This window comes from Saccopteryx bilineata, chromosome 11 (assembly GCF_036850765.1).
Source record: "Saccopteryx bilineata isolate mSacBil1 chromosome 11, mSacBil1_pri_phased_curated, whole genome shotgun sequence".
Classification (NCBI taxonomy): domain Eukaryota; kingdom Metazoa; phylum Chordata; class Mammalia; order Chiroptera; family Emballonuridae; genus Saccopteryx; species Saccopteryx bilineata.
In genome coordinates, this window is record NC_089500.1 from 44,438,239 (window position 1) to 44,458,969 (window position 20,731).

Genomic DNA, 20,731 nt, shown 5'->3' on the forward strand with positions numbered 1-20,731 from the left:
CGGGGCTGCAGGAAGCGGGGGCGGCGGCCACTCGGTCCCTGACTCCGCGCGGTTAGAGACACCCGGAAACAGATTCGGCTCCAGTGCCGGCGCGAGCCGCGCGTCTCGGGGCGAACGGGAGTGCGGCGGGCGCTGCTGAGTAATCCCCCCAGGGCGGCGGGAGGCGGCGGCCCGGACACCCACGTACCCCGCCGCGCCGCACTGACCGGCTCCTCCCTCTCCGCCGCGCCCCGCCCCTCCCCGCCTCCGCCTCCCGGCCCGGCCCCGGCCCCGGCCCCCGCTCCGCGGCGCTCCTGGCAGGTAGAGCCGGGCCCGGATGCGCGCGGGGCCGCCCCAGCTGCTCCACCTCGCCTCGGCCCTGCGCAGAGCCTCGTGCGCCCATGGCCGGCTCCGAGCAGCAGCGCCCGCGGCGGCGGGACGACGAAGACTCGGCCGCGGCGGCTGCGGCGCCCCTGCAGGACGCGGAGCTGGCCCTGGCCGGCATCAACATGCTGCTCAACAACGGCTTTAGGGAGTCGGACCAGCTTTTCAAACAATACAGGTGACCGACGCGCCCTGCTCCCCTGGCCCGGCCCCGCGCCCCGCGGGTCGGTCTTAATGAGCTTCAGTCTGCGGCTGTCCTCCCCCCCCCCCCCCCGGTTGGTCACTAATCCCTGGTCCCGGTCCCCTTGTCGTCTCCCTCGGCCTGAGCTGCAGCCGGTTTCTGCGCCTTTGCCATATTGCCCCTTTCCACCCCCACTCCGCCGTCCTCTCTCTTTCTCTCTCGCTCTCTCCCCGGGACCCGGCGTGCGCCCTCCCCGGGCTCCCTTCACTTGATCCCGGGTCTAGCCCTCCAATAGGGGCGCCCAGTGTTTATCAGCTTCTCTATCGCGGTTGCCCTCCAGCCGCCGGAGCCCTTTGCGTTGGGACCTGCGACCGGATGCAATTTGAGGCAGCAGTGAGCCTTGGACTTGCGGTGTTGTGACTCCGGCTCGCCGCTCGCTTGCTGCCGGAGCAGCCTTTGTGGCACGGAGCACAACCAGCTGCATGTTGCCTCTTTTCTTGTGCCTCGCGTCACTTTGCATCATTATGCATTTCAAATGCTTTTATTGTTTGCAAACACGTGCATGCCTTGCCATGAAGGAATGAAAAAAAACTCAACCAAACTCCGCTCGCTCACCTCTCTCTGCCTGTCTTGTAAATCTCAGCCTTGAAATGAGTGCCTAATGCGTTTCAAGCGAGTATTATTTGTTATGAAATTCTCTTAACTTACAAGGATTTTAAATATATGTAAGACTGGAGCGAAGAACACGTGTGTTAATTATTTTTTATTCGTCTTTTAAAGAAACTAAGGAAAGAACTGAAACCTGGTAGCTTTCTCCTGAGTGTGGGAGGCGCCTTCACTTTCATTGGGGACGAGAGGCATCTGCTTTCTGGTTTAGGAAGCAAGTTTATGATTTGCCCTTTGAATGTTGACAAGACTCAAGGATGTTGATGAGCTGCTTCCCTGTAAATGTTTTAGGTCGGTGGTGTGGTAGGAATGGGAGGAAAGATGTACAGGTGTGACTGAGAGAAAATGCGAGGAAAGGGGATGAGAGGCAGGCTCCTGATGATTTCAGACCTCCTAGAATGGTGGTTTTTACCGGTTGGAGCTTCCACAGTCTTAATAGCAAAGCCTCACAATCATAAACTTTTCACTAATGCAAATGGGTGTTTTCAAACCTGAAAATGGAAACTTTCAGCTTGACTCAGACTCTTTTATTTTTAAAGCATGTAGTCTCATTTCAAGCCAGAGTTTTATCGAGGCTGCTCATGGAGAATAGTCTTTCTTGTAAAGTTTTTTAGTCTTCTGAGAATATATGTCATGAAAAAAAGAACATCTGAATGTTTCATATACTGTGCTCGGTCTAGACTACCAGTTTATGTTGTATGAGAGGCCTTAGTCGAGTTGACTCTTTAGTTGCTGATCAAGATAGTGTTTGCATGTTTCCATACTTGCTACTTAATTTTTTAATCACTTTTTTTCCCTAAACTGCTTTATTTAGTAAAGTACTTAATTATTACTCCCTTGTTTCTGTAAACTGAAAGCATGAAATAGCACTGTTTGCTGTTACATTTTATCTGTACAATTTTATGCAATGGTAATAGAGGGCACATAGTTATAGGAAAACTTCTCTCATGGCAACAGCAGAGAGATACACCTTGAAAGATGTTTCTCTGTGGGAGAGTCTATTTGGGTGATGGAGGGGGAAGGTGTGCAAGGAGGTTTCATATTTTATAGATAGGAGCTATCTGCTTATATTTTATTTTTCGATTAGAGTTGACATGTATTAGGTGAATGGAAAGCCAGTAGCCACGGCCACCATCATAGCCGCCTGGCCAATGCAGGTTCGCATTTGATTCAGACAGACGGTAATGAAATAACGGAGCAAGAACTGGTGGGCCATCATCTTTAATCCTAGCTTGCAGCCGGCGTGCAAGAAATACACACACTGGGCTCCAAAACCCACTCATTCAGTGCTCACAAAGCTACTGACTTATCCGAGTTTCCTAGAATCAAAGGTTTCTAGCTTACTACTAGCCTTATTCACCTCTGTTCCCCATCTCCTATCTGCACAAATTGGCTTCTCCTTCAGCATTCTGCCATCTTGGCTGCTTCTCCTCTCCTCCACATGGCCTTACTCTGCTCTCCTACAGTACGGGCTCCTCCTAGAACATAATCACTCTACTCTCGGAACAAGTGATCTCTCTTCCTTTTCAAACCTTTTGGCACGAAAGCCCCCCCCCAACACATTAACATAACCACGCCCATCCCAAGCAATCACCTGGGTGACGGGGTTCCACATGGGCAGCACCATCTTTAACAAAGTGAGCATAATATATTTTATCTGCCCAACAATCCACCCCTATGCTCACTTTACTGCCCACAATCTACACCACCGGCATCCCTGTGCAAGGAAATTAGGCACATTACACAAATTACAAATACATGACAAATCATACAGTTTCAACAATTACAAAGGTACATGTCACCAGTTTCTGAGCACTTTGCCAAAAGCACAAAATGTGGCCCTGGCCGGTTGGCTCAGCGGTAGAGCGTCGGCCTAGCGTGTGGAGGACCCGGGTTCGATTCCCGGCCAGGGCACACAGGAGAAGCGCCCATTTGCTTCTCCACCCCTCCGCCGCGCTTTCCTCTCTGTCTCTCTCTTCCCCTCCCGCAGCCAAGGCTCCATTGGAGCAAAGATGGCCTGGGCGCTGGGGATGGCTCTGTGGCCTCTGCCCCAGGCGCTAGAGTGGCTCTGGTCGCAACATGGCGACGCCCAGGATGGGCAGAGCATCGCCCCCTGGTGGGCAGAGCGTCGCCCTTGGTGGGCGTGCCGGGTGGATCCCGGTCGGGCGCATGCGGGAGTCTGTCTGACTGTCTCTCCCTGTTTCCAGCTTCAGAAAAATGAAAAAAGGAAAAAAAAAAAAAAAAAAAAGCACAAAATGTCCTCGGCCTTCTTTCTAGCCATGGGAAAAGCTTCCCGGGACAAGGGAAGGGCCTCCAGCAAAGCCGCCCCCATCAGGGCATTTCACATTGTCCAAAATCCATAAGTCCATCCAACAAAGGAGCCAGTGCTCACTCCGGTCACAGTCCAGGAATCAGTCCATGCACATGGGGACTCAGCCACCCCATTCCTGCCATCCTGGAAGGTCTTACACTGTCCTAAAGAGGAGCACGTGGCAATGGCAGTCAGCATTTCCATCTCTGCTCTGGAGAGCATGATGGCATTCACCCCTATGTCCCAAAATCGTAGATTTACCAGAGGCGTAGAAGGTACTCCTTGCTACTGGGCTTTCACCTTCTGGAGACTGCGGATCACAACTCCAGACTGATTCCCCTCATCCTCCAAAGGTGAACTAAAAACATAAGCTTGTACGGCCGGGCTTGAGCTCCAGGCCACTGCTGCCTTCTGCTCTGCAAGCCTTGCAACTCCAGCCCTGGCCTCCTGCTGCTGCTGGCTCTTCACAACATCCAGGGTAAGCGGCAACTCACGAACCTGTGATTCCTTTTCCAGTGGCTGCTCCATTTCCAGGTGAATCTCGCAAATCTGATCAGCCTCTGGTGCTTGCTTCAGCTCCAGGGTCGGCATCTCTTTCTCCCACATTTAATCCAGCTCCTTCCACTGCTTGGTTTGCAGGTCCTAGGCAGCCTCTTCCACAGAGCTCTTGGTTTCCTCACGCATGGCTGTAAAAGTCAGCCAGCCTGCGGCCCCCAAAAAGACAGCTATGGACCGTGATGGCAAACTGTTTTATAAAAACCGCCCACTTTTGCAGTGCTGGTCAACCTGGTCCCTCCCGCCCACTAGTGGGCGTTCCAGTTTTTAGGGTGGGCCCATTGCCGTGCCATTTGGTTGCTCCACTACCACCCACCATAAAAGCTGGAACGCCCACTAATTGGTGGCAGGGACCAGGTTGACTACCACTGTCCTAGAACATAATCACTCTTCTTCCAGAACAATGTGATCTCTCTTCCTTTTAAAATCTTTTGGCGCAAAAGCCCTCTCCCAAAACATATTAACATAATCATACCCTATCCCAAGCATCATTGGGCGACGGGCTTCCACGTGGGCAGTGCCATCTTTAACAAAGTGAGCATAATATATTTTATCTGCCCAACAGTGTACAACATAGAGATTGGACAATTATATGTCTTACACAGTGATCACCCTAAGTCTAGTACCCATCTGACACCATGCATAGTTATTACAATATTGACTATATTCCCTATACTGTATTTGTCAGCTTATGTTTTGAAATGGGAACTGAAGATAAGGTGACAAAGTATTGCTGTTCTCTGTCAAGTGCAGTGCTAGGCACCTTTCCTTATATTCTCAGCACTCTAGTGACAACTCTGTATTTTATCATGACAATTCTATAGCAAAGGCCTCAAGTCTCCATATTTAATATGGACCAGGACATAAGCATTTCAGTTTTAAATCAAGGTTCTTTTCATTATACCATTCTACCAATCTCACTAAGTTGATTAGGTTTTGTAATTTGCCCTGCGACCTTATTTTTTGGCAGCTTATACTTTTTTTAGGGGTGGCCTGTGATAGCAACCTCCTATTGGCTTTCCTGCAATCAGGCTTGCAACCCTAGTTTTGCAGCTTTTGTAGGGGCCAACTTGGGTTTCTCAATTTGCTTCCTTATCTACAGAATGGGAATAGCCCACATCATAGTGTGGTTGTTAGAATTAAATACCTAATTCATGGTAGCTGGCACAGTGTAAGAACTCAATAAACATTAGTCAGCTTTTGTATTTGATGCCTTCCCTATAATTATTATGCTGTTTTAAGTGAGAGGAGGGAAGCTAGTGAGACAGAGTCCCGCATGCACCCTGACCAGGATCCACTTGGCAAGCCCTGCCTGGGGCCAATGCTCAAACCAGCTATTTTTAGTGTACCTAAAGCTGATGCTTGGACCAAGGAGCCATCCTCAGTTCCTGGGGGTGACACTCCTGAACCAGTTGAGCCACTGGCTGAGAGAGGCGGGAGGGGAGGGGGGAGAGAAGTAGGTGAGGGTGGAGGAGAGAAGCAGACAGTCACTTCTGTGTGCCTGACCAGCAGTTGAACCTGGACATCCATATGCTGGGCCAGTGCTCTATCCACTGAGCCAGCGGCCAGGACTGCTCTCTTCTTGATAGTATAGTTTGAGTAGAAGAGACAACATCCTGCATGAAGGTTGCTTTTATATTTAAAGTTAGCCTCATATATTTGCATTTGAAAGATTTACATCCTGTTACATATTAGAAACTTCTCTTCCTGTTCCAAAATAGAATGGCCTGCAGCAGAACTCAGCAGGGACTTACTTCATCAGCAATGTTTGAGGAACACCCCTAGCTCAGTTCACAGGAGGGAGAGTGTTTGGTCAAAGAAGTTTGTAAATATGACATATATATTTGCTTGCTTTGGGTGTTGGAGACAGGCTGTAAACTGGCAAAGTCACTATAGCCTAAGGCTTAGTTAGTTTTAAGACTAAGCTTTTCCCACCCTGGGGTGGAGCATTCTCATGAGCAGGGGTCCCCAAACATTTTACACAGGGGGCCAGTTCACTATTCCTCAGACCGTTGGAGGGCCGGACTATAAAAAAAAACTATGAACAAATCCCTATGCACACTGCACATGTCTTATTTTAAAGTAAAAAAACAAAATGGGAACAAATACAATATTTAAAATAACAAGTAAATTTAAATCAACAAACTGACCAGTATTTCAATGGGAACTATGAGCCTGCTTTTGGCTAATGAGATGGTTAATGTGCTCCTCTCACTGACCACCAATGAAAGAGGTGCCCCTTCTGGAAGTGCGGCAGGGGCCGGATAAATGGCCTCAGGGGGCCGCATGCGGCCCGCGGGCCGTAGTTTGGGGACCCCTGCTCATGAGGAATATCATTATGCCTCAGATAAGTGACTTTGTATCAGAGACTTGTTTGTATATTGGGTTAAAGGTTTTGACTTATACACTATAAAATGAGGCAGACTGGGAGCCCCATTTTATAGTGTATAACTCAGTTCCTGAGATTAGCATTAGAGAGGAGAGCAGAGAAAGGCTATGTGGAAGAAAGGAGACGCAACCAAGATGGTGGAGTGCTGAAGGAGAAGCCAGTTTGTGCAGTTTGTGCAGAGAGAAGGAGATGGGGAACAGAGGTGAATAATTCTGGTGAGCTAGAAACCTTTGATTCTAGGAAACTCGGATAAGTTAGTGGCTTTGGGAGCCCTGAATGGAAAGAGAAGTGTTTTTCCACTGTGTGTATTTCTTGCCCACCAGGGGCAAGCTAGGATTAAAGCTAATGGCCCACCAGTTCTTGGCTCTGTTGTTTCATTATCGTCTGTCTGAATCAAATGCGAACCTGCATGGGCCAGGCAGCTGTGATGGTGGCTGTGGATATTGGTTTTACAGAGAGCAATGGGTTTTCTCCTTTCCTAGGATTGTTTCGTCACAACCACTCTTCCCATACTAGTAAATCTTCCGGAATCTTATTGTTAAAGTTTACCAATAGAAACATTTTGTATCTAGAGTTACAGTAACATTTTTTATTAAAGGAAGACAGTTTTCTTTTTTCATGCCACATTACTATACTAGCATGATAAAAATTTCATCAACAACTATCTAATGAGAAATGGTTACTTCATAGAAACAGGTTATCATTAAGGCCATTCTGAATTAGTGAAAAGTCTGGCTTGTATAATTAAGGCACCATACTATCGAAATAAATATATGCGTTATGGAGGCTTTCTTTTGAGATATAAAACATGCCATAGTTGGGATGTCAAAACATTCCTGCCATGTTCTTTGTAATTACAGTAATAATTTAGTAGGTTGTTGATGGTAAATCACCGTCATGCACTTGGCAATATGTTCCCAGCGGTTGGGACAGATTGGTGTTACTTTGGAGCCTTTCTACTTTGGGCCCAAGGATGTACCTTTATCAGCCCCTGATACCACCCAAAACCAAATTGCTGGTCTTGGTTGTAGAGCTCAGTGCTCTAACCTCGCAATGTTGACCCTCCTCCTACACACACACTCTCTCTCTCTCTCTTAACTGATGTTTTCACGTGTGACACACACTCAGACCCTTAGGTACGCAGCTCCAGGATGAGGTAGGCTGTGGTTATGGGCACAGACAAGCACTAGATTTTTAGGTGTTGCAGTGCATGGAGGCTGGGAGACATATCCATGTCCTGTAGGCAGCAGCATAGAGAAGCAGCTTGTAGCCCAGTTGAGCATTGTAGTGGGGTAAAAGTGAGAGTTTAATTGGAAGGAATTGGGAGGGCTGAGGAAGAGGAGGAAAGGGATGTGAGAGGTGGTGGAGTGGAAATGAAATCTAGGAGAGTAAACAATGAGAATCCCACATGAAAATGTGAAATGGCATTTGGAGATGAGGGGTGAGACTTGCAAGTTGATCAATCCATGAGGTTGCCCTGTTTGATGGTTCGTTCTGCCTTTATTTTCTGAGAGCCAGAAGGTTTGTCGTGTTTACTGTGAGTCGCCGCTGCTTTTCAGGGTTACTTTGCCTGTAGGTATTTGGTGAATTCATGCTTTATGAGGACCATTGTCCCTCACAGTGTGGCCCTCCTGTCTGTAATTAACTTGGGGCCTCAGGGTTCTAATAATATCGCTCTTTTTCTCTTTTTGGTTTGATATACTGTGTTATATATTTTAATTAGTGCACTGTCAATAGAGATGACGCATACTGAGCTATGAGGAAGGCGGGACATTTGGAGCTCCTGGCCGGAAAGAGCTGTGCAGTTCCTGTTGCCACAGGCTTGATGTTGGTTCCCCCTCTGCCCTGGAGGTCACGTCTCCGTCTCCTGCCTTCGCTCCTGCCATTCTGTCGAACCTTAAAACATCTCTGATTCTTACTCTTGCCAACATTACCAACGATTTCTGCCTGCGGATATTATTAATAAAGTCATATTTTGTCGTTGTCAGCTAAAAGTGGTTATAATGAATGTTTCTTGAGGAGAAATTGTATGAATATGATACAGAATTAGGACATGGTTGTTAGTATGAATTGTGATATTTTTCCTTTCCATTTTAAGTTATCGAAATGGCAAATATGTATTTTAAAAAGCAAGAAAAATTCATACTAATATGTGTACATTTAAAATGAATACATATATGGATCCTAAATTCTTTAGCACAGTTTATGGTACGTACAACAAAGCCATATGACACGTGCCCTTATCTGTGAGCGGGTCAGTTATGGAACCAGACTTACCGTATGGGTGGCGCAGTGTAGCCCAGGAATTGTAAACTGTGGTCTGCGGGCCAAATTCAGCCTGCTGGGTTTTTTTTTTTTTTTTTTTTTTGTACTTTTTCTGAAGCTGGAAACAGGGAGGCAGTCAGACAGACTCTTGCATGCGCCCGACCGGGATCCACCCGGCATGCTCACCAGGGGGCGATGCTCTGCCCATCCGGGGGCGTCGCTCTGTTGCGACTAGAGCCACTCTAGCGCCTGGGGCAGAGGCCATGGAGCCATCCCCAGCGCCCGGGCCATCCCTTCTCCAATGGAGCCTCGCTGCGGGAGGGGGAGAGAGAGAGACAGAGAGGAAGGAGAGGGGGAGGGGTGGAGAAGCAGATGGGCGCTTCTCCTGTGTGCCCTGGCCGGGAATCGAACCCGGGACCTCTGCACGCCAGGCTGACGCTGTACCACTGAGCCAACCAGCCAGGGCTAGCCTGCTGTTTTTTAAAATAAAGTTTTACTTGGATGCAGCCACACCATTTAGTTGTGTATTTTCTGTGGCTGCTTGTGCAGTACAACAGCAGAAATGAATAGCTATGACAGACCATATGGGTTGCAAAGCCTAAACTGTTTACTCTCTGAAAAAGGTTTGTGGACCCCTGCTTCGGACAGTAGTTCTCCCTGGAAAAGCTCAAGAGGCAATTTTGTAAGAGACCTGGGCCAGCAGGCGTCTGAACCTCTTCCAAAGCTGTGTCACTGTGTCGGAGGACAGGAAAAAGCTTGCAGGTCACTCAGATTTGGCCACTCTCACTGCCAGTCTATGAAGATTCAGAATGCAGGAAAAGCAGAAGCTGTGAGAAGCAGAAATGGTGTAAGGGAACTGGCAGGGGAGACAGGAAACTCATTTGTTGCTTTTTCCCATTCTCTTTTTAACTCAGTAGTGTGTTTGGAAAAAGGCTCATATATATTTTTTCATCTATTGCACTCTCTGAAAAGGCCCCAATTAAATATTCATGAAAGATTCGTTTGGCTTAATTGGGATTCTTTTAAAAATGCAACTGCCATGGCATAGTGGGAAAGCATATATAGGAAATTATCAGAAGAAAGTGAATCCCTGTACTGAGGAGGATGTGTGTGTAGAAACGCACAAAGATGTGAACCCTTAAAATATTCTGCGTGCTCCGAGTCACGCATGCTGCATTAACAAGTAGTTTGGTGAAACCACCATTTTTGCCTACTCTAGTTGAGAGTTCTACTGAGTGAAATGGGCTTTTGAGGAGGATAAGAAAAAGGGGAGAGAAGTAATACTGAAGTGTGGAGCACTTTCTGTTCTAGTCACAGAAAACCACTGTAGAACCCCAAACGTCCTATTTCAGGAGCCTAGATCTTTTGCATGGGCTGTTTTAGGTCCTAAAATACTATTTTTCACCCCTAGTCTCCTCCGCCAGGGTGTAACCTTCCTACTTAGCCCACAACAGTAGTGGGACTTTGAGGGGTTTAATAATGAAAAGGACTCAAGGAGGAAGAGAAAGTATAAAAAATACAAAAAGTAGATGAATGTGTTGCAAAGACGAATTTCTGTTATTTCAAAACTTTGCTTAGTCCCAGCTCTTTCCCATGAAAGGGTTTGGAGTTGACTCTTCTACCTCTTCTACCTGTTACTCTGTTTCCTAAATTCACAGCACGCTGTTCAACTAGGTCCAGTTCGGGATGGAATAAAGTCTTTATGGGCTATCTGGGGATTGATCTAGTTACCTCTTAAATCCTTTTTGTTTACAGGGACAGTTCATTCCAAGTTCTAAACAAGTGACTTTGTGTGCATGTTTGTTTTTTTAAACTGAGATATAATCAACATATAACATTATTTTAGGGTCAGGTGTCCAGCATTAATGATTTAATATTTGTATATATTGTGAAACCATCATAATAAGTCTAGTTAACATGCATCACACCACATAATTGCAAAAGCATGTTTTTATATAAAACAACTCATAAGTCTGCTTATTGTAAGAAGAGAAAGCCACGACTTCCTGACATTTGATTTGAAGGTTGAGGTAGAGGCTTTTCTTCATGTTTGAGATGGGTGATGGCGTGCCATCTCCGCACTTTCCCCAGCGAGGTGGCTTTCCCCATCTCGTCCTTCTTGCTCAAGGATTTCAGAACACTGAACGGGGAGTTGCTGCCTAACAGGAAAGGAGTCTGTTATTACAGCGAGGTTCCTGGAAGTGTCTGTCCTGTGCAGGACACAAAGGTGAGAAGCAGTTCCATCTTTCAAGGAGGTGGTGCTTTCTTAATTAAAACTCTACCTCAAAGAGTCACTAACAGTCATGTCCAAAGGCGTACTGTCTGTGAAATCATTGGTTTAGGTGACATTTCTTTACCACACATTGAAATAAACACAGTGGTGCTTACTATGTGCCAGGCCACACAGCAGCGCTCCCGTGTATTAATCCTCATCTAACCCTCCCACAGCTTTGGGCGGGGCTCTTGGTGCCTCCTCCTTTATGGGGGAGAAGGAACATTGAATGACATGCCCAGGGTTTCACAGTGAGTGGGAGGGCTGGGTTTGAGTGCAGGCTGTCCAACTCTATAGTCTGTGTGTTTAACCACTACACTACCTATCTCTCTTCTCTAACATCTGGTAAGAGAAATTTACCTCCGTGCTGCTAAGCCATTTTGGGGCAAGTTCCCCCAGCAATATGCAAACCACACTCCTACCCTAAGAGGCTACCTGGCAAACCATCCAAGAGGTCCGTCCTCAGGCACTGTGTCAGCCCAAGCATTAGACCCTTGGTGGCTCTCAGTTTTTTTAAAGTCCCCATTACTGGCTTGGCATCGGATGTCCTGTGTTCCGCCTGTCTGCTTGCCTGCCTCCCTCCTGTCCCTTCCTCCCTAGCATGCTGGAATACTTTGCAGCATCTAACTAGTTCTGACTTGTCGTTCAAGATGCAGCTCAGATTGCCATGAAAAGGTGGTGTGACTGCTCAGTGCTCCTGTAGCATCCTTCTGTTTCTTTATCCAGCTCTGGTGATGTGTGGGTGTGGTTTACATGGCTGCCTGTCTGCGTGGGAGGGCTGAGATAGTAGGGGTGGGTGGACTTACTCAGCAGGTGTTCCTGGCCTTACTGAGGTTGCTGGAGCAATGTGGGATCCAAGAGGTATTATGGGCAAATCGACTCCCCTGTATTTGCTGGACAGAAAAGTGCAGCCCGAGAGCAGTGCCCCTTAGTAGCTCGGAAAGCCTTTATTCCTCACCCCCACCACCACCGTATTGGGTTGTGGGTGGGTCTCTTGACCCAGTTAGGTGCTCTCGCATGCCTCCTGGATTGACCCTGCTGTCAAAACAGGTAACAGAGCTCCTGCCTGGCTCATCAGCCTCTTCCCATTGGTGGCTTCAGGATGCCCAGTGCTCAGTGAGGGGCAGTGGGGGGAGCAGAGCTGCCGCTGAGCGTGGACTCTGGGCTGCTACTTGGTGCTGGTGGTATGATATGATCTTGTATCATTTGCCTCTCTGTCACGAGAAGGCAAAAATTTAGCTCCCTGACTCCAAAATCCCTGTCCTGAATTTCAGGAAGAACTGGTCTCTGGAAGAACTTGGTGGCTGGGAGGGGAAGGTTTCTAGAGCAGTGGCTCTTGACTCTTATCATGTTAATACCTTCTTTCTATAACAAATATTCTGTAATTCCCCTTCTGTGATCCTAGGATGTAATTGATAGATGAAATGACCTGCCCATACACACAATGTTCAAACATGAATAGAACGCTCAAATATTATGAAGAGGTTTAAAAAATCTGTAATAAAAAATACATATATTTCAAAATGTAAATACTCAGCACACCTTCATCAGAAGATGAAGTAGTTAGATGCATGCACCTATGTAGAATGAATAAATTTGGAGTTAAGAGAAGGTCAGAAGCCATTTTATAGGAGAGAAGTGAGAGCAGGTGCTTTTTAAAATGAAATAACTGGCTAAACTTATCTGTATAAAGAGAAAGCAGGGAAGTAACCTTCATTGAAGTAGGGATAATATGTGAAGGCAGAATACTGACTGTTGAAATGAAGAAAATGAGGAAGCATGACATTTTTGCAATGAGCCAGGCCACTTATGTCAGGGTTGTGTCGGAATAATTAATTCCCTGCATTAGACATGGGATGTGTGCTGACAGACTGTCTCAGTATGGATCTCCCGTTTTAAAGCTCTCCACAAACCAGCTACTTTGGAAACCACAGCTTTACTGACTGCATGGGATTAGAGGATGAATTGGAAAAGAAAAAATAAAAGGTTACAGGGAAGTTTGGGTGGAGGAGGGTGGTATGTGACCCTTGAGAGTTATATCAAGAGTAAGGTAGAAAAACAAGTTTCATACCCCAAATAATTTCTTTATGTAACTTTTGTGATACAAATTTCAGTTTATTATGAATTCATAATATTAGGTGGTAAAAATGAAATAAGTTTATTATTAATGAAGGTGATTGGTGTCCAATTTTCTCATGAATCTTCAATAATTTATTTAGCTTTTCCTATATTGAGAGGAGCTTTTGATATCTCTGTAAAATCATGGCATGTGATAGCTAAAAATTAGGCTACTGTAGTTGGGGTGTGTTGGCAACTCAAATGCCGCAAGCAGTGTTGCTGTTGGTGACATGATTTTTCTAAATTTGTGAACAGATCTTGATAAAGGGTATATTTCAACAGTGTCAGTGATTTTGTGCTTCTCTGTCAATGGAGGTGGGTTTTAGAACTAAATAATGGTAAACAGGTTTTCATTCGTGTGAATTTCCAGATGTTCAGAAGTTGTGCAGGACATGCAGGGGTAGTCAATCAACCTTTTTATAAGAACCGCCCACTTTTTAAAATTTTTTTATTTTTATTTATTTTTAGATTTTATTAATTTTAAAGAGAGGAGACAGAGAGAGAGAAAGAAGAGAGGGAGGAGCAGAAAGCATCAACTCCCATATGTGCCTTGACCAGGGAAGCCCGGGGTTTTGAACTGGCGACCTCAGTGTTCCAAGTTGATGCTTTTACTCACTGAGCCACCGCAGGTCAGGCAAGAACCGCCCACTTTTGCATGCTGGTCAACCTGGTCCCTGCCTGCTATTGGGCGTTCAGCTTTCATGGTGGGCCAATCCCGGCGCCCTTTGGTTGCTCCGCTACCGCCCACCATGAAAGCTGGAACGCCCACTAGTGGGCGCTAGGGACCAGGTTGATCAGCACTGCAAAAGTGGGCAGTTTTTATAAAAAGATTGACTACCTCTGATAGGGCCATGCACAGGTCTGTCTTGCACATGGCAGGATGTATTGTGTCCTTGACCCATTCCACTGCTGTCATTGTGTCACCCCCAGATGGCCCCATGAACTTCTAGAATGCCTCCACTGAGAGGCACTGAACTTGGGGGTAGGGCATGAGGTTCAAGACAAGGTTGATTTCCGCAGCTGAAATCTAGGGGCTGCTGGAACAACATGGGGTGGAGGCCCTGCGGACAGGAAGGGGACAGGCTGTCCAGCTGGCTCAGTTGCTGCTGAAGGAGTGTGGTGGAGATGGCAGTGCCTCCATTTTACCTGTGAGCACAGGTTCTTCCAGTGCTGGGTCCCACTGGGTCCTGCTCCTGAACACCGGCTTTCCTTAGGTCACACAGCGGCTGCCTCTGGCGCCCGGACAGCTCCAGGAAGGGCTATCAGCATGGGTTCTGTACCTCTTCAACTAGTAGGGCCCCTTCCCTTCTTCCTTCTCAGAGGGGAGCTAGGGTGCAGGACCTGTCTTTCTGCCTCAGGGACTTGACTTCTGAGGTGCAGTGTTGTTTGTTCGGTTGCCACCCAAAGTTTCCTTACTTTGACTGTTAGGGTATAAACTGGTCCACGTCCTTCTCAAGAAGTGAGCAAGGTTTTTGCTAAGTAGATTACTCATACACACAAAAGGAGCCAGCTCCTCAGAAACAATGACACAGTGACCCCAAAGTTATGCAGCCAAGGGGACCACAAAGTGATTTTTCTAAAATGAAAGAAAATAGGGCACAATGTTCATGATTTTCTGGTCTGCTGTACTTAGAAGCAGCTAGTTGGAGAAAACACACACACACACACACACACACACACACACAGTCTCTAATACGATGCCTCCATACACACATATCCAGAGCTTCCCCTGGTCCCACCCTTAACCATGACACCAGTCACATCCCAATTCTTGTTAACCCAACCTGTTCTTACACGCTTGATCGCACCATCCTGTTCCTTGTGGGGTCAGGCTTTCCTTGGAAAGCAGGAGTCTGAGCATGCTGTATCTCTTCAGGTTCCTGTGGTTAATAGGCATTATTTGCTGCTCTTCCCACTTTGGCCTTCCTACCATCCAGATAGATTCTTTTGCTTTGGGACTGCACTTTAGGTTTTATTTCATGTAAATTATTCACCCATTAAATACCATCACCAGATTAATAGGTTTTGAAATATTTCTATATCACACAAAAATATTTTGGGGGGTACTATTCTCACAGGACAGAAAATAAGGGGAAAATGATATTTTGTGTCTGAATCCAAGTTGAACTTGCTAAATGATGGAAATTTAGGTTTTGAGAAGCATTTGCATTAAACTTCATGCTGCGCGGTCTCTGCAGGGTTGTTCCCGGTATAATGAGTCACACTGTCAAGGCTTCCAGTGCGGCTTCTGCCACAGTTTGAACAGTGAATTGCAAAATCTCAGGTTATGTATTGTCAACTGGTCTCTGGAGCAGGAACACGTCATCACTTTGTGTCTGTAAAACATGCTCATCTTCTTTATTCGGGTTTAAAATAAAGAAGCACATTGACTTCATCAGCTGTTCAAGTTTGTGACTCTCGAACCATCCGAGGTGAGAATGGGGCTGCTTTTGTAGGCCTGCAGTCGGTAAAGTAATTGGGCTTCTCACATTCCTCCATATTGTAGCAAGGTTTGCATCGCTTTCATTGCTCAGAAACCTGGAATGCCATTTGTTTCAGGTGCCAAACATGCGGATTTGAATGTTTCTTGATTATTTCTGTATTGATGAGACACTTATTATTTTGAATGATCAAAATTACAATTTGAGCTAGAAATTATGCCTCTTGAAATAGCACAGAAGAAAAGTGAGGAGGGCCAAGGGAAAGTTTAAAATGGCTGTCGAACGTAGTTTAGCCAAGTGTCTGGACCTGCTGGGGTAGAATGTTAGAAAAAATTTTTTTTAATTTATTTTTATTTTTTTAGTGAGAGAGAATTAGAGACAAACAGACAGGAAGGGAGAGAGATGAGAAGCATTAGCTCATAGTTGTGGCACCTTAGTTGTTCATTGATTGCTTTCTCATATGTGCCATGATGGGGGGGGCTGCAGCTGAGCCAGTGACCCCTTGCTCAAGAGACCATGGGGTCATGTCTGTGATCCCGCAATCAAATCTGGTGAGCCCACACTCAAGCCAGTGGCCTTGGGGTTTTAAATCTAGGTCCTCAGCATCTCCCAGGCCGATGCTCCATCCACTGCGCTACCACCTAGTCAGGCAAGAAATTCTTGTTTGGGAGAAATTGCCAATGTAAAAATGGCAAGAACTGAGAAAATTTGGGTGTTTTTCTGTAGCTCTTGTGTGGCATCTCGGATCTGGACTTGGCTTATAAGAGATAGTCATTGAGGCTACCTTGAAATTGTGAGCTTTTCTCTTGATAGGAGAACGTTGAGTTTTATCTCAAAGTGAAAAAATCTCAGCTAATTTTGTTCAAGTCTAAATTTATAGTGAAGGAATCTTATGACTGATGAAGTAAACACAAATGAAACTTTCTTGACCTATGCTCTACTAAAAACGAAAGGGGCCCTGGCCGGTTGGCTCAGTGGTAGAGCGTCGGCCTGGCATGCGGGGGACCTGGGTTCGATTCCCGGCCAGGGCACATAGGAGAAGCGCCCATTTGCTTCTCCACCCCCCCTCCTTCTTCTCTGTCTCTCTCTTCTCCTCCTGCAGCCAAGGCTCCATTGGAGCAAAGATGGCCCCAGGCGCTAGAGTGGCTCTGGTCATGGCAGAGTGACGCCCGGAGGGGCAGAGCATCGCCCCTGGTGGGCGTGCCGGGTGGATCCCAGTCGGGCGCATGCGGGAGTCTGTCTGACTGTCTCTCCCCGTTTCCAGCTTCAGAAAAATACAAAAACAAACAAACAACCAAAAAAACGAAAGGAAAATGCAGGTACCTTGGTAAGAGAGACAGTTCTGTATGAAGTTCGGGATTGCTTACTGTAAGGCTGGTGGGCATACAGGTTCCCATTGGATACGAGCAGTCAGTAAAGGAACTGTGGAGCCAGAAAATGGTGGGCCGTTTCGTTTATGTGAGATTCTCACCAGTGGACAAGCAAGCAGGCGGGGAAAACCTCTTCCCTCTCACTTTCAGGACTCTCTGGCCAAGCAGATGGGGGGAGATGGGGGGGCGACCCCTGGGGGGGAGAACCCTTTCTCCGACAAACAGTAGCAAACAATGGCCCCTCCCAAGCAGGCGGGCAGTTTGCAATTTGCAGTCTGCTGCCCTGAGGGCAAGCACCTGCAGCCTTAGGCTATACACCTGTGCTCTTGCAACCATTAGGCAAAGTGCAAGTGAGCGGACCTAACACTGGTTTTCCCAACATTCCACCCCTTTAGGATCGCTCGGTTCACTTTCTACATGACAGGTGTCCCTATGAGAGGAGTGAGGTACATTACATAAACAGACTACAGCAACAGCACAAGTTATGCAATGACAATAATTATAAAGATGCCCTTCACAATGTCTCCCTGGGCACTCTTCCCAAGGCGCTTACTGGAGGTCCTTCTCTAGCCCCCTACCCATCGGTAGGTGGGAGAGGCTGTATAGTCCAGGGCCGTGTCCGCGGAAACCATAAAGTGTCCTTGGTTCATCTCTGCAACTGAATGAGAGCAGCTTCCTTGTGCAGGAGGGCCTCCACTGGAGCTGGCTATGTGCCCCCGCCCCCGTCCCCATCAAGGTCTCTCATACATGTCTAGCAGTGGCATATCTATCCAACAAGGGGGCCAGTGCCCCCCTCTGGTTGCAGTCCAAGAGTCCATTCCACCACTCAATGATCAGGCCATGATAGACAGCCCAGCTGTCTGTGCAAATCACCAAGGTAAAGGTCCATTACAGACAACTGGCCATGCAGCTCTTTATTAACGGACCTCAGCGCCTTTCCGTAAGCGCTCTGTTACCACAAGCCCCATCCACACCCCCTCAGCAAGCTCACAGGGCCTGGCGGATCAAACACATTCAAGGCCTGTTGCACCTTGCCAGTTCTCTTAGCTGCTTCAGAAAAGCACCTATAGCCTTCTAAAGCCAATACCTGCTGTACATTAGAAGGGGACCAGTGGATGGCCAGTTCCACGTGGGGCTTCCAGTCCCCTTCCATCTCTGTTAAAGGGATCCCTTGGCCTTCCCCTTACTCAAATTGAAACAGTGAGTTTTGGGGGTCCTCCTCTCCCTCAGCTGTCTCTATCATCTAATCCTGCCACTGTGTAACCTGAGCACCAGCCATTTTTTGGCAGCTGCCAGGGCTGCCCACTTACCCCATTTTTTCAGTGACTGGAACCTGTGCTCTGGCTCAAGCTGCTGCCAAACCTCTAACAGGACTCTCTTACACCTACCATCCAGTTTCTCTCTCTCTGTTCTGGAGAGCACGAAGCCATCCACACCCGATGTCCCACAGCTGCAGCAACCAGACTGCCAGGGCCTTGGTGGGCTTCTGTCTGAATCGTGCCCCCAGCTTCATCAGGGTGTAAGGCTGGACTGCACAGTGCTTCAGTATTTGTGCAGGGGGCTGTGGCTGCCCCTGAGGGACTCTTTGCTGCTGGGTTTTTACCTTCTGGGCGACCACTGGCTGGGCTCTGAGCCCACAGATGGCACCTTTAGCTCGAGCCTCCTCATCCTCTGAAGAGGAGTTGAAAATGCCTGCTCCCACAGACTCAAAGCCTCTTCACTGGCACGGATGCTGCTGCTCCTTCAGCAACCGTTTTGGCTTCTGAAGCTGAGACTCAAGCTCTTGAACCTGCAGTTGTTTCTCCACCAACTGCCCATGCCTACATTCAGCTTCCAGGGCAAACTGCAACTTGCGAACCCATAACTCCTTCTCCAGAGACCATTCCAGTTCCAGGTGCAATTGGTGCTTAGCCTGCAGCTCTTGAACCTGGTTGGCCTCCTCTAGTGCTCACTCCAGTTCCTGCTGTTGGTGGTGCTTGGTCTGCAGCTCACCCTGTAGCTTTTGACCTCAGGCAGCTTCTTGCACAGAGCTCTTAGTTTCCTCTTGCAGTGTTGTAAAAAGCCAGCCAAAAGTCCACAAAAGGAGAGCCATGGGGAACCATATGCTGGAGAGCAAGGACCACTCCTCTACCCCACCCCTCAAGGGTCATGGCGGCTCCATAACAATCTGATCCGAACCCAGCTTGCTGTGCCAGATGGAGGGCCAGGTTGCCATGGCCGTGCAGGTTCCCGTTGGATACGAGCAGACAGTGAAGGAACTGGGGAGCCAGAAAATGGTGGGCCATTCCATTTATTGGAGACTCGCAAAGGCAGATGAGCGAGCAGGCCGAGAAAACCGCTTGCCTATCTGTCTCAGGACTCACACCCCTTCTCCAGCAAACAGTGGCCCTTCCCAAGCAGGCAGGCGATCCACAGTTTGCAGCCTCATGCCCTGAGGGAAAGTACCCGCAGACTTAACTAGACTACACACACACACACACACACACACACACACACACGGCGCAGCCCTGGGCTCATGCAACAGGCAGAGTGCAAGCGGGCAACCACTTTAAACACACTGGTTTGCCCAACACTTACTAATAACTAATTTAGTAAAATTTTATTATGAAGAGTCTCTAGCTTCACATCGAAATACCTTTTAACCATGTAATAGAGAAATCTCAAAATTTGTAAATAATTTTCTAAAATAAATTAGTGTTTGAATTGCTTATATAAACAGCTGAGTGTGTTTACTCCTCAAATAAAATATTTATGCGATTTGTGGATTATTGTCACACATAATAAAGGAACCCTATTATAACTTGTTGAGAAAATAATGAAAACATGTTGCTCCATTTTGCTTTTAAAATAACCCTTTTTGAAGGATTGGTTGGAAAGGCTTTTTTTTAGGTAGTTGATAAAATGTGGTTTGCGTGATCTCTTTGTAAGTTTCTTAGTGCTGGCTCCATCTGCTGTTGGCCTATAATGGAGATAATAGAGTCAATTATCTATTTGTATAAATTAAGATAGAGAAGGAACTAATGGTGATGACTTAGGCAGATATTTGATACACGTCAGTGACACGATTAGGGAAACTGGTTGAAAAATGACTTTATTTAGCTTGAAGAGTTATTTTCGGAATGTATCAGTAACTCTAAATGATCATAAGGCCTTAGCAATAAATGAATATAATTAACAAAGCCAGGGAGGAATCGGAATAAAGTTAGAAGTATTACAGCCTCGTAATTATACAGCAGGCTTGGTTTGCTTGCATTACTGCACAGGCAGAGAATGACAGAGGTAATCAAGTGGGTAATCAGTGCTTACTCTTATCCTGCACTGTGTCATGTTCATTATATCCTTAATGCCAGTTCTGTCTGCAGCCCTGAGGATGAGTATTATTATCTTTGCATGTGAAGAAAGGGAGGCTTACTGAACCCAATTCTAGAAAGGTTATGAGTGGAGTAGCTGGGCCTGGCCCCAGAGGGCATGCTGTTTCCTCTGCTTTCCCTCGAAGAACCCTATTTGGTATTACCCAGCAATGTTGCACATCACTTGTTTACCTACTCTCTAGCACATCTGGTCTTCTTCCAAGTGCTCCCAAGCTCAGTGGGTAGCACCACTTGAAACAGGTTATATCCTTCGAAAGTCGAGAAGGCCCTCTTAGCCCCTCCCTCTAACCTGCAGTTACTGCCTGTTTTCCCTCCTGAGGATCGACATTGACTTTCTTCCTCTCCGCCGCCACCACCTAGTCCAGTCACCTCTTACTTGGACAGGTGCAGTAGTCCAGCTGGCTTCCTTGTATCCTCTGTGCTCCTCTA

The 20,731-nt window shown here is 47.1% G+C and overlaps 1 protein-coding gene across 1 annotated transcript in view; it reads left to right on the forward strand.

Annotated features, from left to right (window-relative positions):
• Positions 1-227: 227 nt before the first annotated feature.
• Positions 228-20,731, forward strand: part of TTC39C (tetratricopeptide repeat domain 39C) — a 133,561-nt gene continuing 113,057 nt past the window's right edge. The window contains exon 1 of the mRNA XM_066247008.1: positions 228-541. Within this exon, the coding sequence (XP_066103105.1) occupies positions 381-541 (161 nt within the window). The 5' untranslated portion in view covers positions 228-380. The remainder of the gene's footprint in view (positions 542-20,731) is intronic.